Genomic DNA, 26,720 nt, shown 5'->3' with positions numbered 1-26,720 from the left:
GGTCGTGAATTTGTTTTCACCTCCACAGATGAGGACACGGCGTTTAAAAAAAAGAGAGAGGAAAGCTCTACCGCGGTTGATATTGGGACCTGATCATCCCCATCTATCATCCATGGCCTTATTGAAAACAATTCTTTGATGTTGGCTAGATTTGCAAATCCTTACAAATCCCCCAAGAATGGTGACTCTGATAGGGAACGTCGAAAGACAACAACAACAACCACTGTACATTTCAGAATCTGTACTGTTTTTACTTTTACTCAAGTGTAGGAGTTAAATCAGTATACTTTTGCCATCCTTTTTTTACAATCTGTACTTCTACTTAAGTACATACTGTTAGTATTTGTGTCACCTCTAAAAGGAAGTGAAAGCGATGGTGGGGGAAGGCAGGCTTTGAGATACAAAATGACTTGTTTGTGGCATGAGGGAGCATCTCACGGTTTTATGGTCAAGTGTGTTTGTGGGTAGGAGTGTGACAGAGGCGTGGGTGCGTCAAGCAAAAAGCTTACGCCAAAATAAATGGAGCAGAAAATGTGCTGATTTGTTGTGGAGGCATTTTATTGGAGCAGAATGGGAGATAGCGAGAAATGTTTTTCCAGGAAAATGCTGGTTGCTTTTCAAAACAAGGCTTTGACTAGTTTGTTGCCTCAAAACTTAAAACTAATGCCGATACTTATCGCCTGCTATACAATAACGACCGTATTATAAGAACACTGTCATAAGCAGAAATTTCAACTTTTCATTTATTTCACTTCTATTATTCCTCAAATTATTTGGGAGCACATTTATAAAGCAAGGGGGGGTTCCAATAAACCACATTATGAGAAATCCATTTTTATTGTGTGTGTTTCTCGATCATCTCAGCATGGTCTGACATCATATACTGTAATATGCTTGTTGAATTGAAATCCCTTAAGGAAAAAAATTATTACTATTATCATTAATATTATTAGTAACCTATTAAGAACTGTTTCTAGTATGGTAACCCTGTAAAAGCTAAACTTAACAACCAAAATACACCACTTTGAAAATATACAAATTAGTTACATGTTTTTAATGTCTAACCTGTTTTGTTGTTTCGATTTAAAGCATACTGTATACTTATATACCTGCATTTAAGTATTATGTATAGTATATACAGTAGGTGGGCATCAGGATTCACATTATTATCTTCATGCTGTAAACGGCGTCAGATGGTCAAACATTATGACGAAGCCAAACAAAGCCATTAAAGATAACGCCCAACAAAAGTAATGACCTTAACACAAACTTGAGCCTTGTATGCACGCACTCAGATGCCAGAAATACATTGATAACAGGCCTAGAGGCAAGCCCCATTTTAAAAACAATTTCCATAACCATTTAACATTCAACATTTAACATTCAACTCTTTAGCAAGCTGCACTTCAAGTCTTGTACTGAAAAGGGCCCTATAAGATATTGACACCGCTGCATAATTGATGTATTTTCAAGATGTACTTAATTTTTTTTTAATGTCATGTCACTTCCGTAATAGCTGTAAAAAAAAAAATATATATATATATATTTGCATATTATTAGAATTTGAGTGAAAGACCAATGACAAAAACAAAATCCTATTGAGCTTCAAGATGCTTGCTGCTCCTCCCGCTCGAGCTCGTGAGGAGGCGCAGTGGTACTGGGGTGTCATCGCCGTATAATATCGGGATGAGGCGGCTGCGGATGTTGATGCAACGTTGCTCCAGGGCCAAAGCTTCACGTTTCCTGGAGTGATCCTGCATCAGTTGGTTGTGATGAAGCTTCAGCCTCTGTAACGAGTGCCTGAAAGAGGAGAATATGGGTCATTTTCATGTAATTTTTTACATGAAAATGGGTTTACTGTTACTGATCAAATATGAAAATGAGTTTCTGTATTTACTTATTTTACATGAAATAAAAACGGTGCTACTTCATAAATCATAAACATCATGCTCCACCGTTAAATGAATATATCACATGAGTCGGCAATGCTAAAAGCAGGGATCCGCCATCAGCTTCATGTTATCAGAAGACATTTAGAACTCACTGTGCTTCACACAGCTTCTCCTTCAGAATGGCAATTGTAGCCTGCAGCTGGTTGACTTCGTCAACAAGGCAACGTTGCGCCTGGCAACAAACAGGAAGGAAAGACACAGTCAGACAAACAAACTTTGTTTATTTATATGTACTTTATATCCACCTCATCTCTGCAGAGGTCCATGCCAGGCCGGCAGGTTCTGTTCTCCAGTCTGGTGTGAGCGAGCTTCATCGGCGCCGTCTTGGCCCGCAGATCCGCATCCAGCTTGGATATGTCGTCTTCCATGTCTGCTATCTCATCTTCAGTCTACAAGAAGACAGCACAAGAAACTCCTAGCTTCCCAATCTGTCATGACTGCATGTTATCTAGAAACTCACATTTTTCAATTGCCACTCAAGCTCACGACAAGCCTGCTGCTCTTGATGATTGCGCTTACGCAGTGCAAACTCTGTGGCTCTCTGCTGGGTCTTCAACTTATTTTGCAGCTATAGGAATTGAGGACAGGTGATGAAAATGTTCAAATAATAGGCCCAAATCTTCCATATATGTTTGCAGGAAATGAGAGGAAGCATTTTTGTGATGGTTTCCAAAAGGCTGTCAAAACTGTACAAAAAGTCATTTAGTGGCGGCGGTTTGTGGTTTTAACACACGTACGTTGACTCTGGTGAGACTCATGTCCTCCCTCATCTGCTCGGACATTTGCATTGCTTCACGGGCCCGAGCCAAATTCAACTGGGTGAACTTGATCCACTCGTATGGTGTGCACGAACTAAAGTGAATGAAAAGGACATTCGGCGGTTAACACAATGAGCCTATTGTTTTTTAATCCAGTCTAGTGCATGACTAGTTTGGTACATTACATGATAGATTAGATTAGATTAGATTAGATTAGATTAGATTAGATAGATAGATAGATAGATAGATAGATAGATAGATAGATAGATAGATAGATAGATAGATAGATAGATAGATAGATAGATAGATAGATAGATAGATAGATAGATAGATAGATAGATAGATAGATAGATAGATAGATAGATAGATAGATAGATAGATAGATAGATAGATAGATAGATAGATCGATCGATCGATAGATAGATAGATAGATAGATAGATAGATAGATAGATAGAACAACAGCATCTGTCTATTTGTCTCGTCTTCCAATACTCATATGTCGTTTACCCCGCGGGTATTCGAGTAGGGTCCGGCTTCAGGGAGATCTGGGATGACGTTATTGTAAGTGCCAGACAGGTATTATCAATATCCAGAGTCTCCACCTTGTTTTGGATGTCAGCGGTCAGCTGCTGTCGAATTTTCTGCAAAATACTGGAAAGAAAAATCCCAATCTGAATGAGTTCCGCGATATTGATGTCAACTGATACGACACAAGTCAATGTGGTGATATTCTTACACGAGCTGTTCAAATGCCCCGTCTATGTGGTTCTGCAGGGCTTGCTGCACTCTTTCGATGACATGCACCTCTTGTTTTAACTCCTTTTCCACGGGGTCGTTGACCAGCTCAAATCCTTGCCGTCCCTCCCTCAGGGTAAGGCTCTCCGTGCTGACCTCGTGGGGAACAGCTGTGGCAGCCAAGGTCTCCTCGGTCCGGGTTTTAGACTTCCGCCACACACAATAAAGCTTTTTACAAGATTAACATTTTATCGTTTTTTTTTAAGAGAACATATTGTGGAAAATTGACTTTTTAATGGCTTGTATACATAGAGTTGGTTTTCTGGAGTGCCACCAAGTCAATTTTGGCTAGGCTGGGCGAGGAGCCACTTTCAAGCAAAAGCCAGAGTTGGTTTGAAGTTGGCGTGAAGTTGTGTTTGGTGATGTGTCCATGCGCCACATACACACAGTGTAGTGAATGTCTACCTCCAGGACTGCATATTTTGCCCACACACTAGACTGCTGCTGCAAGTAGAAGCTTGCTTGCTTGCCTGGTCAATCCCCTAGCTCGAAACCCAGTTGTCATGGTAATGAAAGCCGTACTCCTAAACAGGCTAATTTCAGCAAGCCAAGAAAGGTGCGGAATGCATGCTATAATTCTTGGTCCTTGGGACATTATGACAATTAAAGATAAGATACATGGGAACTGTTTTAAATTGTGAAAAAAAATATATATATATATAAATGTCCCCCCCCCCCCCCACACAAATTAAAACAGCTTCGAGAAAAACAGCTTCAAAAAAGCCCGAAGATGAATATTATCTATATTGTTTATCGCCATTGAGTCGCAGGTGGGGCTGACTTGGCTTTCCAGTCTATCACAGCACAGCGACATTATCTTCTTTTTGCAATGCCCAACACAAACACCCCCCCCCCACCTTCACTCGACAATCTAGCGTGGCAGGAAAGTTGGTCACCTCAGGGCCCAGTCTAGCTACCAACTACCATTTGTGGGATTCATAGCTCAGTGATTAGAACACTGGTCTTATAAACCAGGGGTCATGAGTTCAAGCCTCACTGGGTAACTCTACAGCAGTTGTTTACAGAAACTGCATTGAACTGCAAATAACATTTCTAGGTTTGATTAATTTGAGCTCAGAGCTTTTCACTGCACATGTTCATTGTTTCAATGCTTTTGCAGAACTTGCCGTTCGATCAATTAATCAACAATTAGGACGTTTACTTCTATGCCTTTCTGTGACTCTTCTAGTCTTTCTGAAGCAACGTGCTCGTGATACTGATTTTAAGCTCAGTGGCCATTTTCCTCTGAAACATCCAGTTTGATATTCGCCATCGATTGATTGGTGTCATCTTGGTCTCATGGTGTCAAAATGAAAACAGCACAATGAAGAGGACTGTTTAAATGCCAATTCTACTTGAACCAGGAAATCTATTGGTCGATTTATGGATCAAACACCCGTTGTGAATGTTGCTGTTCAGCTCCTTGTTAGAGAACAGAACGTTTTGCAAAAAGTCCTGAAACATAGAAGTTCACCTGTTAGGTCATCGTAAATTTTTGGTTCATCCTGAAGTTTCACCCAAAGTCATATAACCCTTCCTTTTTGTTAGTAGTGCATGCTTGAGAAATATGCAACAACAATACACTTTAAGGCTACAACAACTCAAACATGTACAAAACCCCATCTAAAGACTTGATGGCACATCTTACAAATGAGTTAATAACATTTGTTCATCTTCTTGAAGAGATTACCAGTGTCAGAGCTTCAATCTCGTCATCTACTTTCTGCGCACAGGTCACGAGCAGATCCTTACATCTTGAAACTTCCCAGACCCGATCCCTCAACATGCGGGAGGTATCGCTTTCATCCCAATTTGTCTGTGGAGTGTTTAGTACGGGACATCGTGAATCAAAAAAAACCCAAAGCCAATTTGTGGGGAAATGCATGTTATGGCAATGGCGACGTCAACAAGGACCCACCTTACAGTCGGTGTCTTTGCGGAGTGACCTGCTCTCTTGGCGGATTGCATTCGAAAGATGTCGTTCAAGCTCTGCAGTGGAAGACAACTGTTCGTTGTTGTTGCACCACTCTGGCACACCGTAGTGCACGATGGGCTTCTCGGGATGTTTGGCCATTGTACCGCTTCAATGATAAGCGAAGGAAGGGTTAGGCATCTGGATTACAGAAATTCCACACGACGCAACCTTAGTCAAAATCCCAATAAACCCTGCTTCCAAGACAAAAATTAAACATAATGTTATTTTTTGTGGTGATTCATGGAGCGGTCCGTCTTCACTTACCAGAGGTAACTGCTTAGGTTACATTACACCTAACTTCACCTACCATGAATGAAGGAGCAAGCATTGAATTACATCATTAAACATTTATTTGAACTTAAGCAGTACATTTTCACCATCCTGCTCTAATAGGCTACATGAGGGGATTGCTCTTCAATCACTATCACATTAAGAAAGAATATTGTATTAAAGTATACAGCAATTTATAGCATTGCTCTTTCACTGGATAACAGGAGGTACAATTGACTTGTGTATCCACCTGTTGCCATTCATACACCAGGTTTGTGTTCAACTAGGCCCAGATTTCACACTCAGTAGGTACATTTGTGAGTAAATTAAGATGAAATCATTATTTTTAGTATAGTTAGTGTAGTTTGGTTCTTAGTATTTTGTGCCATGAAATTTCATAAAGGTTGGGAAAAACTGATTTCTAGTAGATCCCTTATGAAGTATACAGTAACGGCAAAATAAAAAATACTGTACAGTATTTGTGTATGAGTCAGTAATATTATTATTTATTTATTTATTCAAATAACTATCAGTATTAACTTCAGCGCATTGGTATTTTTTCAATGAAAATTCAATAAGTAAATGTGACGTAATCTCACAACAAAAACAAAATTTCAATCTGTTTTCGGTTTCCAGATAGACACTGCAAAAACATCCCGTACTTTTGCCTATAAAACAAAATGGGCTTTAAAAACAATGCTTTCTTGTCATGAATTTAGTTCAAATACTTTAGCGCGCACCACTTTAGCGCGCACCACTCTTTATCCTCCTTATTTCTAGCGCAGCCAGTGCAACCTGTGCCCGAGCTGCTGCATTTTCCACATGGCGACGTCACCAACGTCACTGCGTGCGAAAACGCGAACGTGAACCCCCCCTGCGTGATACACGTTGGTGACCTTCGGGCAGCAATTTGCGTTATCAGGAATCTAAATGAATTACTCCCCACCACAGTCTGGGAATAGGGGTCGTAAATCTCTCACCACCACAACAGCATACCGTGACGAATCTGCACATCTTGATCGCAAACTGTTGTCACTGACACATTATTCATTTTGTTAACCCATTTACAAACATGTTACGTTTTATGTCCATTTTTTGTTGAGTTGTTTAAGCACAACAACAACAAGATGTGTTTAAAATGTACTTGGAAGAAACGTTAACGTTACACTACGGTGAAAATCTGCCTGTCAATGGAAGTTCGATAGCCCACAGACATACGGTAACCGAGAAAGCTCAATAAGCGAAACAGTACGTACCGTACTAATGCTTCAACCGTATAAAGTACATTCGATTATAAAAAATGCTATTAATGTAATACAACTCAGAACAGAGATCTACGTCTCAATAAAAATGGAGCATTCTCTTTTGTGAGAATTTTAAAACAACTTGCATTGAATCTGATGCAATCGGATGCGTCTGAGACTGTACAGCTACGTATTTATACAATTATAATTACTGTAGGCCACATTCAGAAATCTCAGCAAAACTGCAAGTTCAACGTTGCCATTTGTAAAACCACCCAACACACTACTTCATTTTCAATAAATTAGTGGATTTATTTTGAATGTTTCTGTAACATTACTGACATTTCAACTGGTGTCACATTAACGTGACCAAAGTTTTCTGTTAAAATGTGACTCACCTTAGTTCCAGAGTGGAAAACTAGTTGGCGCGTGCTGGTTGTTGCAGGACGGTTTCCGTAGCAACGCCTCGGTTCGTCTCTGGGCAACAAGGCGACACAATGCTTGACTGAAAAAGAAACGTCACGCGTACTTTCTGCAAATGCCACGTAACTCTACTTGATTTTGGGGCATTTAATACAAAGAAAAGTTTTCAAACGGAAAAACAAAGTAAAATATTAATTTCAAAATTAAATGTCATGATTGGTTGGTTTGTTTGTTTGTAATACACGGCATTGTTATAAGCAAGTCTGTTCTTTTATTGTAGCATCCCGCTTTTCCGTGCTTGTACTTATTATTCCACACAGTTGAGCCAAAATGGCCATGATCACTCACATCCAAAATATCATCTCATTCATGCTTGATGTTTATTGCCTCCTGTTAGCCACAAAGGTCTCAAACATTGCTGCGTATTTGATTAGTGGGGGAACAACACAGACAAAAAAATAAAATAATATAAAATGAAAAAATAATTTAAAAAAAAAAAAAAAAAAAAAGCCCATGAGGCCACAAAGAGGCGGGTCTCTAAATAAGACCTCACATTCATTAACCTCAGTGACACATAAAGGAAACTTTACCAACCAGCTACTCGATGTGATGCCCGATAAAACAGATACACATTTCTCAACTGTCTGTCCATTGCACCAGGAGACAAAAAAAAAAGTAAAGTCAAAAAATAAAATCTATATGTAAAATCTGGGAACCAGATGCCAGTGCACTACCCCAATTACCTGAGCTAGGTTTACACCTTGTTTAGGTCTTGCACTAAAATTAAACCAACACCATCAGAACTGTTTTACTGATTAACTGCCTGAAAATAATAAAGGTGCGGACTTTGGACTAGGTTTATAAATTAAGGATGAGTGACACGTTAGTGGTATTTCCTATAACATTTGGTAGCTTCAAAAAAAGAAAATGCACCAAAAAGAATGAGAAGTTGGGAGGAGTGGCAGGATTATAAATTATAGTCAAATAAAGCTTTGTGCAAGTATGGTGGTGCGCCGAGGTCGTTCTCCTTGAAGCAGAGCTGAGGGGTTCATTGGGCTAGTCAGTAAATGTCAGCCATTGGCCAGCAGCATATAGAGGGAGACATCATCTGTCAGTGGTCCTTCAGTAGGCCACTGGCCCACTTTATGTTCAATGGGATCCAGATGGAAGTAGTCACCTGCGGTTATTCCTTTCCTGGTATTGTTCAGGTGAGTGGGAATACGCATGTGTGCGACTCTACAGATATCCAGTCCGCTTTTCACTGGGTTGTGGAGTCTCCATTGACTTCGACGCCGTGCTGCTGTAGCTGTGCTCGAAGCAGCGCGTTGTCGCTTTTTAGTTCCTCAAGCTGGAAACATCGAGAGAGATATGAGGCAAAGAGGACACTTGGGACAATCATAACAGCACAGGATACAATCTATATATTAGCCAAACGTGAATGTGAGATGTATGTTTTGATAGCAGTTTGTTGATTTGTTAGTTCGGAGCACGCAAAATCTGAACAACCTCATGAAACCTTGTGGAGTTATAGAACACCTATTTAAATTAGGTGATGAACCAAATGAAAATGTTCATGGAAAAGTAACTTTTCATGGTGCAACATCTGCAAATAGCTCCTGGCACATGCTCCCTATATTGAATACAACTACCGTATGTACTCTTGTTTGTATTTGGTCACATTATTGCCCCCAACTTTGTATCTAATAGTACGTACAACGATCTTGATGCATCTTAAAAAGTTAAGGATTAAAAAAAGAAGATAAAAGTGCAGCGTGTCTGCTGCAAAGCAGAACTGGCTTACACAACAGCAGTCTGCACTCGCTGACACAAGGTAACGTTATCATTATTCATTTAATATAGCCTACCACCGCTAGTTAGAATGTATTGTAATGACCCCGCAAGTGGTCAAGAATAGACACAGCTACCGGCGCACTTTCAGTTGCTTTATTGAACAAAAGCAGCAGGTAATAAGCACATTCATACACTAGCTTCTATGGCCCACAACTGATGCTCAGTCAGTTAATACGCAGACTAGCTAATGGTTAGCCAATTAACAGTCAACTACAACCTAATCCACTAATGCACATGTGGCCAACCAGTCCAGGCCCGTCCGTCTTTTAAAGCCAGACACATTCAATGTCACAAATACTACAATGTAGAATGCGAGGTTGGTGACCCCAAGTGGGGAAAATTTACTTGGATTACTCAATTAATTTCTGGGATAATCTGTACAATACTGTTCTAAAAATATTTGATTGCTGCAGCCCTAGTGTTCACCCACCTCAGTGCGACAGACCAAACCTGAGATGGATGTTTTGTCTCATTTGGGTTTTGCATCCCATAATGCGATTAACGGGCTTCAATATGTATTCATTGTGCTAGCACACGCAACTCAAGAGAGGGGGAGCCATTTACATGACAGGTCTCAATGATATTTGAGTTTGATTCACCCTTGAAGTGCATTATTCATTGTCGATGGTATGATGCACGTCCCAATTATTTCTTTCAGTCAGCATTACTTTATTTAATAGAAGCTAATTGAAATATTAATTGATTCAGAATCTAAGAATATAGCATTTTTCACCACCTCTGTGAAGATAAAGCTAGACCAAACAAACCGACAATAGCCGCTGACACATTTTTATGCCTTTTTACCAGCTGGCTGTCCTGTATGTAAGGTTTTGCTGCAGGATGGGGGGTTGAAGTCGACCCGGGATTTAGTCAGCTTCTGAGGTAGTATCCGAGGGGGGGAGCGCCTGATATTTACTGCCACTCATCTAATTATGCTGATATGAAGGCCGCAACAACTTTTTGTCGCGTAACAGGAATTTACCAGCAGTGCAGTGTTAAAGGTCAGAGGACAAAGCTTTTAAACATTTTCTTGATAAGTCTAGAACCCCTTTACAAACCACCACTGCCATTTCGAGGTGATTATACGGCAGATATACAGCAGTTAAATCGATAAATATGATGCAGAATGCACCTTCTGCTTTTTGCATCCTGCGCCTTCCGGTCTTCGTCTCTTTCCGGCGCTGTGATGTCGCACGAGCCGAACAGCCTGTTCATTCGGCGTTGTGTGCTATTGTTCCACGCTGTTGTTCCCGTCCTTGTATATTTGTTGTCGTATGATTTAACGATTTCACGATGGCTTAATGTGTGGTAACTGGCTGTAGAAATGGTTGAGGCACCGGCAAGAGTTTTTTTTTTCTTTTTTGGGCTTTCCAAGTGTAAAAGGAATGCGTGACCAGTGGATAGGCAAAGTCAATCGACAGGGGAAGAAACGTGCTCTGCTATGGGTGCCTAGCAACCATTCCAAACTGTGCCGATCACTTCGAACCGGCGTGTTTTGAGTAAGCAAAGCATTGGATACAGAGGCAGAGGCTGAAACCAGCTGCGGTGCCAACTATTTTTTCTACGGCCATCGGGACCTCCACCGCCAGCAACAGAACTAAATCTCGCAGCAGCGAAGCGGCGCAGACAAGAGGTGAGCATTTCCTTGTATATACCTATGACCCTATTATGGTTAATGCACTGGGGAGTAGGGGGAAAAAAAGACCCACGCAGTACTTTTCAGTACTGAAGTCTGTAGTTTTGCCAATATGACAAGCCAACAGTGTGCGGCGTGTTATAACGCAACTCGAGCGAGGGGCACACAATATATAGGAATACTGCATCCTATGTAAAAGCTTGCGCCGTGTCACGGAAACATTTATGAATATATACCACGTATAGTCATGCTAAAAAATATTGGCACCCCTTGGGTGCCATTATTTCAAGCCATGAGTGTGTAAAAAGACATGCTTTCGACATAACTGTCACATGGAGCCAGTGGCCACTCTCTTTTTCTGTTGTACAACTACTACTTGGCTGCTCGTCGTCGTCACTGTCTGATCGGCTCAAACGTGTACGCTTTGACGATGCCAAGTTCAGTTGGGTGCTCCTGTACGTCAAAATCCTCCTCCTCCACATACTCCGACACGTTGCTCGCCATTGCGTGTAGAGTGTCGCCCGCTGCGTTTGTCAATTGCAACGCCACTTCCGGTAGCTAGAGTAACCGCACCCCGGTGTCTTGAGCTTGCTGGAAGTTATGTGCATGTATTACATAACATATAAACAATGCAAATATGAATTTTAACTGACCCCATAACATCTTTGTCATCTGACCTTGAAAGTGGAAAATGGGTCTACCTTTGACACAAATATTTGACTCGCTGCGTGTGTTTTTTATTGTGTACCTGTTGTCTAAGCAGTTCATTGTCCAGCTCAACTCGCTCCACTTCTTTGTAGCTCTCCTGCAATCGCTGGTTATTCTGGCGCAGCTCACGGATGTAATCACAAGCTTTGGACAGGATGCCTCCTTTACTCTGGATAAAAAAAGGCAGCGATGAGTCAAGTTGATCTTTTAATATCCTAATGACGCATGGCAATTTTCAGGGTTTGATTTTTAATCAATCAACTGGAAACTAAATCAAAATGTTAACCGTATGCACTGTGCGACTGAAAACAAACAAGAGTCTGACTTACACAATTCAAACGTGTATTATTGATGTAGAATTTTTTTTTTTTTTTAAAGTGGTACAAGTTTTTAAACAAGACTTACAGCACCAGTTCTACTGTCTATGTTGCAGTCAGGGATGATTTTTGAAAGTGTGACAATCCAGTTGTTAATCTTGTCTCTTCTTCTTCTCTCCACTTAAAGAAAGGGGGAAAACATACTAATTCATATAACTGTCAAAGCTGCATACAATATTTAATGACAATAGGCACCATTATAAACTTGTGACTATATGGAAAACAAGCGTTCACAACAATTTGACCATGAATTGCATAGCATTTAAGTGTATAATTTGATAAGCATTTACGACAAAGACAGTAAGCTTTTTTGGAATGCGATTTATGGTTACATCGCTATTATCAGCGCTGATGCCGAGTGAAAGAATAAAATGTTGTTCACAAGGGAATCATTCCATTAAATGCGAAAACACGTGAATTATCATCTCCAACAATATTATACCCTCGTTGTGTTGTGCTCTTCTTCTTTCATCCCTCGGTGCTCGTGGACCATCCACCTTCCTGTAAGAACACGAGAACCTTTCTTGTGGCTCCAATTTTATGCCAAGAAAAACCAACTACAACTAATTATAATTTGTATCCAAGGTAACTTCAAAATACTTTTTTATGATCAGTGACGCTTGTTTTAGCTGAAAGTCACATTTCCCCCCCCACCAGTTAGGCAAGATGATTATTACATTGTGGTAGTCAGGCCACACATTCTGGTGATTTTTCAAATAATCAGCTTTTTTTGAAACTACACTATTTACATTCATGCCAAAAATGAAAAAGACCCGTTTGCAGAGGAAGGCAGACAAAGAAGGATTTTCAATAAAACTAAAGGGGTTAACCGAAATGAATGTTTACTCTATGCACTTCAGAGACAAAAATAAAACCACATCACACCTCACAGCACGATTACAATATTGTGCTAATCTTTAAACGAAGGGAATGACGGTGGTGGGGGTGGCGGGGTGGGTTGCAGCATTGGTTCGAATGTGGAAGTTCTCCTCACCAGTTTGTGCTGCCATGCTGCAACATCTCGCTTTCACCAAGGTCTCTGGGGATGGCAGGTAAGTAGGACACAATGCGGTTTTCAGATGTTTGATCATTTAATAGGATGGATATCTGCTGTTGTTGTTGTTTTTTAATCTTGACTTTCAGAAATCATGTTTGGGACTCATTATTTCAAAAAGGGAACAAATAGAAAAGCTCCTGGGGAGTTTGATGAAAATAATTTTAAAATGTAGGACTCAGAGCGGCCATGTGCAGATGAGGGAGTTGGGTGATATCTTTTTTTTTTTTTTTTTTTTTTTGTACGTGCAAGGAGGCATTTTGTACTCACGCTGGATAAGTATGTGTGCGTGGCGCGATCGTCCGTTGGGTTGCCGACTGCAGCACATCAGGAGGGGTCATCATTACGTAGAACTGACCTGGATACATACAATAAAACGGTTCATTTGTGTTGAATTCAGAAATTGTGGCAATCAGAAAGTAATAGTCTGTGAGGCGAGATTAATTTGTTATCACTTAGTATGACAAACTGATGTCAACCACAGCAAATTCAATGTTCTTCAATAAACTTTACATTAACAACAGAGACAACAGCTAGACAATATGCAGAGTTTAAACATTTTTGCTTTTAAATGATTATATGCTCTATACGGCATATTGGGTCTTTTTTTTTTTTTTTTTTTTTTTAAACAAACAAAAGCAACACTTACAGTACATAGGTCTGCAGACACATATTCAAATGCCAGGTTTTTGTGGTATTTAAAAAAATATATATATAAATAAATAAATAAACTTTTTTTTTTTTTAATTTCCATTAACCTCCGACCTGTACAATTCAATGTAAACATTTATTTGAAATCTTTTAGAGGGGAGAAGGAAAAATAAACTAAATAATATAATAAAGTAGTTGGCCTCTGTGCACTTTCTAGAGTCATAGTTTGATGGTCATATAAGGTGAAACTGTATACAAACTCACCTGCTGCCCCCTGTGTGATTGTCGGGTCAGAAGTGGTTTGCACCGACACGGCTGCGGCTGTCCCGTCACTGACAGCGGTGGCTGGAAAGTATGCAAAACGTGTCTCTCCTCCGACCGTCTCCCCGACCGGACTTCCCCCATTACTGAAAGGATTCTGGATTACAGCCTGGACAATAACGAATGAAGACGGAATAAATCCAAACTAAAGTAACATTTGTGACAAACAGTCACTTGCTCTCTTGGGGTGTTTTTATTTAGGTGACTAGTTAGTGGAAGGGCTAAACTGCAATATACGTGAACCATGCAATGTAAATTGGAACATTATAGTTTGTGATGTTAGCCAAAAAGATTTAGCCAGTGGATGCTATTTCCATGTCATTCTTTCCAGTGGTACCTTCACTTATGAGTGTTAACGCCTTTTATCACCAAGTTAACAACTCAATTTACGAGTATGACAAATCATTTTTTCCCCTCTTGAACTGCATCATACTGAGCGGTGTCTGTAATATTTTGTCACTCAATAGGGTAACCAATGAAATCCATATTAAATTTTTTTTAAAGTTCTACAGAAGCGCAAACTCTAACCACAACAATAAACTATCATCATCTTTGTAAAGGCGGGATTATAATACTAATCTTGTATAAGATCTTAGTAGTCAGGTGGCCCTAGCTCTGTGGCAAACAGCGAGGGCAAACAATGGTAAGTAAATTAGTCACACTGTAAAACAAACTAAACTTCAGAAAATTCCCAGTAATATTTGTTTTTGTGGTTTTCCACACACCTGGGGCGCTCCTGCAAACGCCGCAGCAGAGACGACGCTCACGGCCCCGGCGGCGTCAGTGGATGTGTCAATGTTGTCGTCTGACACCTGAACTACACGATAGGTCACCTAGAGACAGAGCATAATCACATCATGAAGATGACACCAATTTATCACTATAACTTGATTCAAGTTGAAACCATAAAAGAAAGAAAAAAAAACCCACAATTGAACAATTTAGGTCTGTCGTCTTTACCTGTCCACCGCTGTTCTCCGTGCGGAACTGGTACTGGACATTGTGGTCAGTGAACGCAGCCCGTGGGACAGGAGAAATGGTCCCAGCCGACTGATCCTCTGTTTCTCCTGCCAAGGCAAGTCAACACAACTGTTAGAAAAAAACGGCACTTGGATGTTAGGATGTCAGTAATGACAAGCTGTAACTTTAAAATGTGTTATAGCTGAATGAAACGTATGCTGTGTTCAAGACTACTTTGTGTTTCTGAGCAATATTTTGGTTAAAATGTAATAATGCCATTATGAAGTGTCAGTACTTGGTGTTGGCAAGTACTCAAATATAAGGGGAACTGTGGGTAGCCAATCACTGGACACATAGACAATTCATACTCACATTCACACCTAAGGACAATTTAGTGTTTCTTGAATTAACTTAAGACACATGTTGTTGTTGTTTTTTAATCTGCAGAAGGAAACCAGAGTAGGCGGAGAAAACCCATGTAATCATGGCTAATCCAACTGTGAGGCAGATGTGCCAACCACTAGTTCACCGTGCGGCCCCTGCATGATCTATAAAATCCAATACACAAGCTTTAGCATGCATTCTTCAAAGTTTTCATTGTCTCAAAGAAATTTACATTGATGCATCATATTGACAGAATGATGGCATATATGAATTATGAGTCTCGTAATTGAGTTCATTAGACGTACCTAATGGACTTTTTTCGAGCGCTTTAGCCTTATAATGAAATTGCCATAACAACTACTGTAGTCTAGTTGCAGCAAGTAGCAGGAAATACAGCTCCTACCTTCCTGTAACTGCTCAATGTCGTCGGGTTCCTGTTTGTTGTGACTGCAAAATAAACAAACAAACAAATAAATAACATTCCTAGATGAAATCTAAAGCTCTTAGATCGCATCAGAAACTGGAACAACAAAAATGTCGATTAATCCTAGGTTTGGGTGAGCTGCGCCACCCGGTGGTCACAAGAGCAAGCTACACGTTGAGACAAATATAAAGTACAGTACTGCACTCTGGTGTAAGATAACTAAATTCAATAAAACAGATGTAACTTGGAATGTATTAAGAGGAATGTGATGAATGGCTCACTAAAACCAAAAGTTGAGGTCACTGGCTGAAGTTGGAGGGGGTAAGTCTTCTTGAAATGACCTTAATACTTCAAAAACTACGGGCGTTCTGGCCTAATACATTATTTATAACCCCCCGGGTCGTTTTGAGACAGTGCGGCTCAAACGAGACAGAAAATCATGCTTAAGTTGCTGCCTCGCTCGTGTGGTCAATAGTAAACGTAAATAGACACTCGCTAAATGCAAATAATCATAATAATAAAAAGAAGAAATCAACTCGGACATGTACGTGTAACATCCCAGCCGGGCCAAAAGCAACAAACAGTCGCAAAAAAGTAAGCGTGTCAAACAGCTTGAAGGCGTCAAGAAAGGCGTTTTTGCAAAGAGTGTCGCCCGTGGAGGCCTCGCTCGGACCAAGCGAGGGAAAACGGCCTCACCTCGCCGAGCTGTCCGCACTCTGCTCCAGCAGATCCATGAAGGCTCGTGGCAACCAGCGACGGCAACAACGTGTCGGGTCCGCCGGGATGGAGGCTGTGATCACGGGGACAAACACACGGGTCATGTGAGGCGGGCAGGCCACGACACGTGAGGCGCCCAGCGGCCACGGGAGCTAAAATGGAGGCGGCCTTCCTTCCGCTTCGTCTCCACTCCTGTTTGTCTGCTTGTGTGTGTGCTCCAAACCCTCCAAACGGGGCGCCGACGCCTTCACCGGATGGGACCTTTTAAAGCTACTTTTCTGCCGGTGTCTTTCTTTAAAGCCGATGTGTGTGTGTGTGTGTGTGAATTTTTTTTAAACACGATTCTCCTTCTTTTTTATTTTTTTATTTTTTATTTTGCGACTGAGCCGCTGATTAGCGCCGCAAAGCTGCCTTATGTGCTCGATAAAATACGGAATGGAGTTCTTCAACAATGACTTTTTTCACGGTATTATCAAAATTGTGACTCCTAAACGTCTTGCTTCATCTTTCTTTCGTCTCCGGGCAGCGCATGTTTATTGATTATACAGCTAAGATTGTATAAAACGACGCCTGTCGCATTTCATCAACCCTTGTGTGTCAAACCAATGGGGTTTTTGTCCATGTGACCGCATCGATCCGATACGGGTTTTCTTTCAGACCGCATCACACAAGCGCAGCCGTTAGATGGCGTCACAGTCTTAGGTCACATAGGACGGCAAATACACAGTGAACCCCCATTTATCCGTCCATCCATTTTCTTTACCGCTTATACGCGCTTTGAAAGTCTGCGGTACAGAGAGACCACATTGAGATGTAGAATATATAATATATATAGTTTTTCTCTGCAGAAACCATATCATTATCACATTTGTAAAAAAAAAATAAAACTAAAAAAAGTTTGACCCTCCCACACACCCCCTTTCAACTTCTTAAACAGAATTTTCCAGAACAACTTGGAGAGTATGGAGAAGGAAAAGGAGCTGCTCGTGATCCAAACATAGCCACCTCATCAGCGAAGCATGCTGGTGGTAGTGTCATGGCGTGGGCATGTATGGCTGCCAATGGAACTGATGGTTCCCTTGTATTGATTGATGATGTGAGTCATGCTTGTTTGGGACAATATTATTTGCTCACATTCGCCCAAATGCTTCAGAACTCGGTGGACAGAGCTGCACAGTGCAGATGGACAATGACCTGAAGCATTAAGCTAAAAAAACAAAACAAAAAGTGGAATGTTATGCAATGGCCAAGTCAATCACCTGACCTGAATCCAATTGAGTATGCGAATCACTTGCTGAAGACAAAACTGAAGGGAAACTGCCCCGAATACAAGCAGGAAGGGAAGACAGTTGCAGTAGAGGCCTGGCAGAGCAGATATTAAATCCGCGTTCCACACTTCAGGCGTAATTGACTGCTGGGATAAGTTCCAGCTCACTCAGACAAGCGTTTTAGAAAATGGATGGCTGGATACTGCATTATGAATCTGTATATCACTGACTCGGTGTATTGTAAATCACAGAATGCTCTGCTTTTAGCTTTGACGTGAAGTTTCAGACAGTAAAGTCCAGCTGTAGCTTGAAAGTGGTGGATATTCACCAGCCTTGGTGCATAGTCATGGGCGGAGAAATTCGGTGTGGCAGGGATTTTTTTTAATTAATTTTTTTATCTAATTCAGAACGGCTCCCTCACAGACACATTCTCAGCAATAGGCAGAAAATATTTGGCTGTGCAACATCACACTTGATGAGTGGCCGAACTCTGCAAAAACCCACTATTTGTATCCATTACATTAAAACGCAATAAAATGTTAATTTTCCATAATATGTTTCCTTTAAAGAACTGGACTACTTTAACTTTGTTTTAAATTCCAATGACCTTTGACCCACAGGGTACAAGGTAGGGTATTGCATAAAGAGGATGGGGAGCTATTTGCACCTTGAACCCCCAACCACCTCATCCTTCTCTTGTCAGATATTCAAATTTAACAGCATCAAACCCCAGAGGTTTGATGAGGTTATGTTAACAAACAAACAAAAAAACTTTAAAAAAAGAAATGAACTCCCATCTCAAGAAATAGCTGCAGAGGGTGACTCATTTGTTCAGACCGCAGACCAGAAAGAGAGAGATGGAGAGGAACAACCACCTTCAGTGACTGCCAAACTTGTGAGGCCAACCTCTCTCCTCTTCACCCCTCCCATCTCATTCTTTCCTATGAGCACTCAAATACATTTGTACAGTATACACACAGCAACAGGCTGAACGGTGCTGGTGATCACAAAAGGACCCTGGGATCTCTACATAGCAAATATTCAACAAAGTTTCAGCTGATTTACACTTCTTCTGAACCATTTAAAAGGGTAAGCGTACCTGTGTTTGACTTTGAAACACTCATATGACATTTCCAGGATGGATGCATGTGGCATTTTGTGTACTTTCCAAACCTTTATGTATGTACTGGGTTTTTTGCTGAATTTTCTGTTGTTTCTGCAACAGCAGAATCGAGATTGAGAGATGGCAACACCAAAAAACACTCCTCGAGGTGCAAGCACACCCCTTTCCCCCAACCGCATCACCCGTCTCCAGGAGAAGGAGGATCTCAGCAACCTCAACGACCGTCTGGCTGTTTACATCGACAAGGTCCGTTCCCTGGAGATCGAGAACGCCGGCCTGCGTCTGCGCATCACTGAGTCCGAGACCGAAGTGTCTCGGGAGCTGACGGGCCTCAAGGCCGCCTACGAGACGGAACTGGCGGATGCCCGTAAGACTCTGGACTCTGTGGCCAAAGAGCGTGCACGTCTGCAGCTGGAGGTGGGCAAGCTGAGAGAGGATTACAAGGAGCTAAAAGCAAGGTAGAGATCCTCATCACAATTTGGCTGAAATACCATTTGACCGAGCTGCTTCTCACTCAGTTCTATCAATGCATAAATGTTACTGGAACGGCAACAACCATCCGCCCATGTGTGTATGTCACAGCATTACAACATGGATACTCACGGTTATTAATAACTGATGCTCATGTACATTTTGCTGACATAAGCATTGATTTGCTGCTGGGGCCACACCTCAAGGCATAGCCTCCTCATGACTAATTGCAGCTCAGCATTGGGCTTCCATTCAGACATCCCATAGTCACACATCAATGGCCTGATGACTAAGTTCTTCCCTCGTGCCCCTCCCCCTCATCCTCCAGAGTAATGATACACTCACGATACGTGGCAGTGGTTAGAGGACTTCGCTTCTTTTATTCTTCCATAAATATTGCCTTGATGGCTCCAGTGTGTTTGGCAGAGTCAAGCTGTTGCCATGGCAGCATTTAACCAAACACCAAAAGCTGTGGTTTGTGGTTAGATGGAGAAGAGTGGAAACATTGTAGCTCGTAAGTCATATGCAAGAGTGGAAACACAAAAGTATATCCCCAGTTTTTTTTTCCCCCCTCATAGAAAATTCTTACTCAAAATAGCACATTTGACTGCGTACAGGAAATTATTATGCAGTTCCCACTTGATTCCAAGGTTTCCACGATGTCTTGCCCTATTATTTCTCCATCCATTTTCCATCCTGCCTTTCTTGTTCATGGTCCTGTGTAGCTGGAGCCTGTCCCTGCTGACTTCAGGGAGAAGGTGGAGTACAGCCTGGACTGGTCGCCAGTCAATTACAGGACACATTTAGAGACACACAACCATCCACACTCACATTCACACTGCAGGCTTACTATGGGTCCATCTATTGATATTCAAGCACACCAGTGAGTTACGTGTTTATTTCTAATTTCAGGAACACTAAAAAAGAATCCGATCTGGCAGGAGCACTGTTGAGACTTAAAGACTTGGAGGCCTTGCTGAACTCCAAGGATGCGTCTTTGACTACCGCATTAGGAGAAAAGCGTAGCCTTGAGACAGAAAACAGGGACCTGAAGACGCAGGTTGCTAAGGTAAATTAAAACCCAGGCTCAATTCAAAATTCTGTGGAAATACATCTGAGCACAAGTTTTGCTTGCATTTTACAGTTAAAAAAAATAAAAAAAGATGCCAGTAAAGTCTTCCTCCTGCATAGGGCTGCTTGTGTTACGATGATTGCGCAATTTTTTAAAGTTGTTGTTTATGCTGTCCTCTCAGCTCGACACCAGCCTGGGCGATGCCAGAAAGCAACTGCAGGATGAGATGCTGAGGAGGGTGGATGGAGAGAATCGCATTCAGACCCTCAAAGAGGAGCTGGAGTTCCAGAAGAACCTCCATTCTGAGGTCTGACTCTGTTATCATCGCTACCACCTGTTTAATGAAAATATATCTGTATGTGTGAAAAAGTCATTCTCATGAGACACTTCCCACACAGGAGCTGCGTGAGGTAAAGCGACGCCATGAGTCTCGTATGGTCGAGTTGGACACCGGCCACCAACAAGACTTTGAAAGCAAACTGGCTGACGCCTTGATGGAGATGCGAGGCCAGCATGAACTACAAGTTAAACTCTACAAGGATGAGCTGGAGAAGACCTACAATTCCAAGGTCAACTTTGTGCTTGCTAGAAACTATTGCAAAGTTTTGTTTTGTACCTTCTACGATGTTGTCTGTCTTTTTCTCGTTCAGCTGGAAGGCGCACGTCAGTCGGCGGACCGCAGCAGCCATCTGGTGGGCGCAGCGCACGAGGAGCTCCAGCAGACGCGGGTGCGCATGGAGTCCATGTCGGCTCAGCTCAGCCAGCTGCAGAAACAGGTGAGCTGCAACAAGCAACTGCATTATTTGCAATTTGTGATCCATGAAATCGTATTACATTTTTGAACAGTCTATTCTCTTCATTTTCTGTGGCTGCACTGCTTCCACTACATATGGATCTTAAGATTTTTTTGGTCCAGTCATATCAGCCAGCCCGCCTTTATGTCAGAGGTACTTAAAAACAAATCTTACAGGGCCACAAATAATTTTTTGAATGAGTCAAAGTTCTATTTATTTAGGTTGGTCAGGCCAAATGCAATAATACTACTATACTGTATAATATTTAAAGCAAAATTCCACTCAGGCAACTCTCCTTGCTTGCCTGCATTAGGTGATCTGGTTATTTTTGTGGTGTGCAACGTACATATACAGCAGTGTGTACATTGAATTTTCCTGTAAGGGATTATTAATAGTACATAAAGTAAATACATAAAATAAATAACCCAGGGTCTTCGGAATTAGTAGTGCTGACTGGTGTAATTTAAATTATATCAGCAATAGGACTGTTTCTTCAACCAATCAGATTTCAAATACGTCCTCACAGGCGCTGGCCCTTGATGATAGCAGCGTTTTTCCATCCTCTGATTGGTCGGTCAGAGCATAACTCGTTTCAACCAACTTCGACTAGCAAAACACATCCTGTAGCAATCTGCACACATGAATACATTTAACAGTGATGTACGTGGCAATGTTTCGTGCATTTCTATTCCGTTTTTGAATATGTACAGTGGTATTGATGGTGTCTATAATTGCGACATGTAGTAGTGCTAAGAGATGGATTAAGTCGAATAAATCCTGACTGAGGCTCAGGTACCAAATCCGCGGCCTGCCACTGCTTGATTGAAACTATTTAGTGTGTTTAGAGATTGTGACTTTTCCTTAGCTCAATGAACAGGCGAGATGTTTTCATACAGGTGCTTTACTTTTGTCCCGCTACCCATTGCATCTTTTTCTTGAGGATCTGGCTTGCTTTTTCTTTTGTATGTATTACTGACCATGGTTTTGGCTTTGATCATTTTGATCCAATTCTTTGTGATATCGCCTTGAAAGAATATATGTCATTTAAAAGCTGTGTGACACATAGTCCTTGTCATTTACAGAGTGTTTTGTCCTTTTTAATGTTTTATTCAGTGCCCTTCAAATGAATGGACACATGCTTCCACTGACACACGCCAAAATCTTGTAGCAGACTTGAATCTGTTTTAGCTGCAAAGGGCATCTGACTTGTCTGTTGAATCTAGCTTGCAGCTCGTGATGCAAAGGTGAAGGACCTGGAGGAGGCTCTGTCTAGAGAGCGGGACGCCATGCGTCGCCTTCTGGGAGAGAAAGACCGAGAAATGGCCGAGATAAGGCAGCGGATGCAGCAACAGCTGGATGAATATCAGGAGCTAATGGATGTCAAGCTGGCTCTCGATATGGAAATATGTGCCTACAGGAAGCTGCTTGAGGGCGAGGAGGAGAGGTCTGTGCATCGGTCACAAACATACTGAAGCTTTTACAGTAATAGCCATCTCTCTGATTGTTTTTACGCGTGTCTGCAGGCTGCGTCTTTCTCCAAGTCCACCACCGACAAGGATGACAGGAAATCGCTCCTCGACTGCGTCGGCTCATTCCCGATCCTTCAACTGCGGTGCTCAGACCTCTCCCACAAAGAGGCGGCGCCCCAACGACACGGACAGCGAGGCCTCGAGCTTCGCTGGCGGTGCTGTGGCTCGTACCCGCATCACCCAGCAGGCCTCTGCCAGCGGGCGTGTCACTGTGGATGAGGTGGACCAGGATGGCAAATATGTCCGACTCAGCAATAAAGCTGATGAGGTCAGTGTGCGTTTCACAGTGGAACATCTACCATATTACCAACCTAACTACTGGGTACATGGGTAAAATACAGTACACAACACTGCAATGCCACTTTTTGGTGCTTTCCACTGTTTTCATTCTAGTGTACATTGGTGCCTTGAATCATCAACAATCAATCAATCGCCTTTCTTCATTGAAATGAATAGAAATGTCATTCATCCATTCCATTCTCCTCAAAAAACAACCCAAACAAATTTGGATTCTGTTTATAATGAGAAAAATAGCATTCTATAGTATTTTCCTTTATAAAAACATGCAGTAATGACATAAATAAATAGAATTCAAAATATATTTTTTTGGTCTCACTTTCTCCCGCAATGCATATTGTGCTGTTCATTCTGTTGTGTGTGCCTTTGCCACCTGGGGGAAGTATAAGGCAGACATATGGATGTACTGTACTGGAGACATTCAGCTCAGCTGCTTAAAGGGTAACCACATCACCGCATAGATGCTAATTGTTAGCCCATGTGCCTATGGAGTTTCCCATTGTATGTTAGCATTCAGGTAGCAGAGCCTATGTAGTTGCTTTAAATACATTACATGTAATTCTCTTGGTTTTGTTTAGTTTGACAGTAACCTTCAGCTGAAGAGGAAATGAACATCTTGCAGCCTCTTTTTTGAAGAACATTTACTCATTATAACTGCCAAATTGCAGCTTGTTGGGAAGTGAGTTGAGTCACCTGCCACTACAACGCGCTCTTATCTCAAATTTATGCTTGCAAGTCAGAGCAAAAAAATCAGATGATTGACGGCTCGTATCTTGAAAAACTTGTAAGGCGGGTCACTCATATCTCAAGGCATCACTGTAATCTGATGTATTCTGTTAAGAAACTAGAATGTGATCTCATCTTTTGATCTCATCTCGTTTATTATCATCTCATCTCCAGCTCATCTTCATCTCATATAATCGTCGTCATCTAATCAGCTCATCCCATCTCCATATTGTCCTTGTCATTTATTATATTCTGATTTCCATCTCATCTAATCCTCATTCACACACTCACTCTGTTGCATCCTCACTGGAATACTAAATAATCTTAATCTAACCTCCATTTTATTCTTCTCATCATCGTTTACCACTAACTCATGTCATCTCCATCTCATCATTATCCGTGACCACATTTCATCTCTAATCCCAAAGTCATCATTTCATGCTCATCTCATTTCCAATGTTGAACTGGACTATTTTAAAATATTCCGCTGATGTTTCTCCTCTCCAACATTCCTGCTTTAGGATCAGAATTTGGGCAACTGGCAGGTGAAGCGCCAGGTTGGATCTTCAGCACCGATTGCATTCAAATTTCCCGCAAAGTTCATCTTGAAGGCCGGCCAGAGGGTCACGGTAAGTGGCAACCTCTTTTGGCAGAGGTCTCAAATCAGCACAGCGACACTTGTACAAGGTGCCTAATGCTTATGTGATTTATACCTGCCGACCAGATCTGGGCGGCTGGTGCAGGGGGACACCACAATCCTCCCTCTGATCTGGTCTGGAAGACACAGCCCAACTGGGGCACTGGAGATCAGTTTCAGACCACCTTGATCAGCGCTAATGGAGAGGTGACACATCTTTCAAGCAGTAACACTTCTGACAAACATTAACATTTATCGTTGAACTTACCTCTTTCTTACAGGAAATGGCGATGAGGAAAGTCACTCGCACACATTTGGAAGATGATGATGATGACATGGTAACATTATAGAGATGCTGTGTGACAATAAAATGAAAATGAAAATTTCATCACAATATTTTTTAAAAAAATCACCGATGCACACACTAAGAACACTTTTAATTTTCAATAAATAAAATATCAAATCAACAACTTTATGAAGTTCTGGACATTACAAATTGCAAACAGCAACACCCAGTGTGAACTTGATGCATGCAAGACTGCACAAAATGTACAACAGTGATATATTTAAAGGTGATGGTGAGGCTCTATTAAAACAGTAATTGAATTAATTAAAGGCTTTGTAATGAATTTGATTTCTTCCAATACAATAAACAAATATATTTTCAATTGAAATACAATTTTGATTGATGGACGGACATATGTGATTGTGGACCTAAATAATCCAAATGCAATCCAAAATATTTATTTTCCATCAGGCAACTACAAGTACATACACGAACAGATTTGTGCCATTTTTAACAAAGTGCAATCATAGGAATATGATTTCAAGCTCCATTTTGACCTGATAAAATCCACAAGGCTTTAATGCATAAATTTAAGTTGGCTACAGCATAGTAACGCTTTTAAAATGTTTGTCCACTAAAGCACTTTTATCCAGGGGTTAGCTGTTCTTGCTTGTGGCTCTAATCTCGACCGTAGGGGGAGTTCTGTCTGTCTGTGGGTGAAGTCAGGGATGCCTGAACTTCAGGTTTAATTCAACATTTTATGAATTTACTATAGTTTATGATCCTTTCACCCCAAAAAGTAGGTAACATTTCACCTCATCTACAGTAGGCCAAATCAATCCAAACCAAATGTATGAAGACCGGGTTCTCCTCATCTCTGTACCCCTTTGACAAAATCAGACTTAAATTCAGAGTCTGTTGTTTCCGCAGCAGGTGGCTCACAGCACCTGTGGGGACAGCGAGTACAATCTGCGTAGTCGTACAGTTCTGTGCGGCTCCTGCGGCCTCCCCTCGGACAAGTCCAACAACTGTAGCACCGTGTCCTCAGCGTCCCGCTCCTTCCGCAGTGGTGGCATCTCAGAGGGTTTGTTGCCCCATTCGTACGTGTTCGGGAGCAGCACACCTTGCAAGGTGAGCCCAGTAAAATAATACATTTACACACAAAATAAACATGGAAAAAAAATATCACAATGACGCATAACTAGAGTAAAGTACATGCTGTTAAACTAACTTTTATTTTATTTTTTATTTTTTTCAGAGTGGAACACAAATTGAGAAATGTCCAATAATGTGAGGCCTTGGATCGTTGGTGTTCATTTTTCATACCAATTCATTTATATATTTAGGTTTCTTTTATATAAGTTTGTACATATAATCTGCAAATTGATTTACCCTCCAAATGTACATAAGCATGCTTATGGAAATTGGAAAGGCAATTATATATGAACTGTAGTTTCATACAGAATTTGGACATCTTAACATAACTGTTAGGACTTTTTTTCCTTAAAAATAGTTAAAACTACTACTTTTGTACTACTCATATCAAAAGGCCATTTATAAATGTAGCACTTTTTCACAACTATTTTCAATAAAATGTGCTTACTCATTCACCCTTTTGACACAATTTCTTTGATATGAATAAATGTATTCTTAGAAATTAAGCAGATTTGTCATTTTTCCTGTTCATCCATTTTCTATAGTGCTTGTCCACATTCGGGTCACAGGTCAAATAGAGCCTATCCCAGCTGACTGGGCGAGAAGAAGTATATGCCCTGGACTGGTCACCAATTGGCCACACAGACAAGCGATCGTCACACTCGCATCAACACCTATGGACAATTATGAGTCTTCACTTGACCTAACATGCATAGTTTTGAAAAGTGGGAGGAAGCTGGAGTACCTGAGTACCCAGAGAAAACTCAAGTAAGCATGAGGAGAACATGCAAACTCCACACAGGAAGGCCATAGCTTAGATTCAAACCCATTACCTCAGGACTTTGAGGCAAGACGTACTAA

The 26,720-nt window shown here is 41.3% G+C and overlaps 3 protein-coding genes across 9 annotated transcripts; 1 reads left to right on the top strand and 2 right to left on the bottom strand.

The window, feature by feature from the left end:
- Positions 1-537: 537 nt before the first annotated feature.
- tekt2 (tektin 2 (testicular)) lies at positions 538-6,973 on the bottom strand. The gene is made up of 10 exons (XM_061760939.1): positions 6,732-6,973; positions 5,425-5,587; positions 5,197-5,322; positions 3,448-3,653; positions 3,219-3,362; positions 2,690-2,804; positions 2,413-2,520; positions 2,198-2,341; positions 2,045-2,124; positions 538-1,800 (listed from the first exon to the last, which is right to left on the bottom strand). Exons 1-10 carry the CDS (start codon positions 6,800-6,802, stop codon positions 1,596-1,598), a joined length of 1,362 nt encoding a protein of 453 aa, XP_061616923.1. The 5' UTR covers positions 6,803-6,973; the 3' UTR covers positions 538-1,595.
- An 806-nt stretch (positions 6,974-7,779) lies between these two features.
- On the bottom strand, positions 7,780-16,829 carry usf2 (upstream transcription factor 2, c-fos interacting). 2 transcript variants are annotated; one of them, XM_061760940.1, is made up of 11 exons: positions 16,481-16,824; positions 15,764-15,807; positions 14,977-15,083; positions 14,742-14,849; positions 13,960-14,125; positions 13,315-13,402; positions 12,985-13,029; positions 12,433-12,491; positions 12,019-12,110; positions 11,654-11,782; positions 7,780-8,766 (listed from the first exon to the last, which is right to left on the bottom strand). In XM_061760940.1, the coding sequence occupies exons 1-11, from the start codon at positions 16,603-16,605 to the stop codon at positions 8,677-8,679; spliced, it is 1,053 nt and encodes a 350-aa protein (XP_061616924.1). In that variant the 5' UTR covers positions 16,606-16,824; the 3' UTR covers positions 7,780-8,676. The 2 variants fall into 2 exon arrangements, with proteins under 2 accessions (XP_061616924.1, XP_061616925.1); XM_061760941.1 differs by lacking the exon at positions 12,985-13,029 and having other exon boundaries at positions 16,481-16,829.
- LOC133471424 (lamin-A-like) lies at positions 15,991-26,314 on the top strand. 6 transcript variants are annotated; one of them, XM_061760935.1, is made up of 13 exons: positions 15,991-16,105; positions 18,995-19,350; positions 20,276-20,432; positions 20,617-20,742; positions 20,834-21,004; positions 21,086-21,211; positions 22,453-22,673; positions 22,753-23,026; positions 24,303-24,410; positions 24,506-24,625; positions 24,700-24,756; positions 25,635-25,835; positions 25,963-26,314. In XM_061760935.1, exons 2-13 carry the CDS (start codon positions 19,013-19,015, stop codon positions 25,996-25,998), a joined length of 1,935 nt encoding a protein of 644 aa, XP_061616919.1. In that variant the 5' UTR covers positions 15,991-16,105; positions 18,995-19,012; the 3' UTR covers positions 25,999-26,314. The 6 variants fall into 6 exon arrangements, with proteins under 6 accessions (XP_061616919.1, XP_061616918.1, XP_061616920.1 ...); XM_061760934.1 differs by lacking the exon at positions 15,991-16,105 and adding an exon at positions 17,138-18,858 and having other exon boundaries at positions 18,998-19,350; XM_061760936.1 differs by lacking the exon at positions 15,991-16,105 and adding an exon at positions 17,138-18,858 and having other exon boundaries at positions 25,638-25,835.
- The last annotated feature ends 406 nt before the right edge of the window (positions 26,315-26,720 follow it).

This window comes from Phyllopteryx taeniolatus, chromosome 21, assembly GCF_024500385.1.
Source record: "Phyllopteryx taeniolatus isolate TA_2022b chromosome 21, UOR_Ptae_1.2, whole genome shotgun sequence".
In the NCBI taxonomy this organism is placed as follows: Eukaryota; Metazoa; Chordata; class Actinopteri; order Syngnathiformes; family Syngnathidae; genus Phyllopteryx; species Phyllopteryx taeniolatus.
Note: the sequence above shows the minus strand (reverse complement) of the source record. Positions and strands in the feature narration are given on the sequence as shown.

What these genes read in the sequence shown, in the direction of transcription:
- usf2 (XM_061760940.1), bottom strand. Translation starts at nt 16,605, where the DNA reads ATGACCCGTGTGTTTGTCCCCGTGATCACAGCCTCCATCCCGGCGGAC. An exon ending in AAGAGCACAACACAACGAGG is followed by an intron (nt 12,111 to 12,432) that starts GTATAATATTGT and finishes CCTTTCTTTAAG; the next exon opens with TGGAGAGAAGAAGAAGAGAC. An exon ending in TAGACAGTAGAACTGGTGCT is followed by an intron (nt 11,783 to 12,018) that starts GTAAGTCTTGTT and finishes TTTTTTATCCAG; the next exon opens with AGTAAAGGAGGCATCCTGTC.
- tekt2 (XM_061760939.1), bottom strand. Translation starts at nt 6,802, where the DNA reads ATGAATAATGTGTCAGTGACAACAGTTTGCGATCAAGATGTGCAGATT. An exon ending in TGAGTCTCACCAGAGTCAAC is followed by an intron (nt 2,521 to 2,689) that starts GTACGTGTGTTA and finishes CAATTCCTATAG; the next exon opens with CTGCAAAATAAGTTGAAGAC. An exon ending in TGGACCTCTGCAGAGATGAG is followed by an intron (nt 2,125 to 2,197) that starts GTGGATATAAAG and finishes GTTTGTTGCCAG; the next exon opens with GCGCAACGTTGCCTTGTTGA.
- LOC133471424 (XM_061760935.1), top strand. Translation starts at nt 19,013, where the DNA reads ATGGCAACACCAAAAAACACTCCTCGAGGTGCAAGCACACCCCTTTCC. An exon ending in TCAGCCAGCTGCAGAAACAG is followed by an intron (nt 21,212 to 22,452) that starts GTGAGCTGCAAC and finishes TGTTGAATCTAG; the next exon opens with CTTGCAGCTCGTGATGCAAA. An exon ending in AAGATGATGATGATGACATG is followed by an intron (nt 24,757 to 25,634) that starts GTAACATTATAG and finishes TTGTTTCCGCAG; the next exon opens with CAGGTGGCTCACAGCACCTG.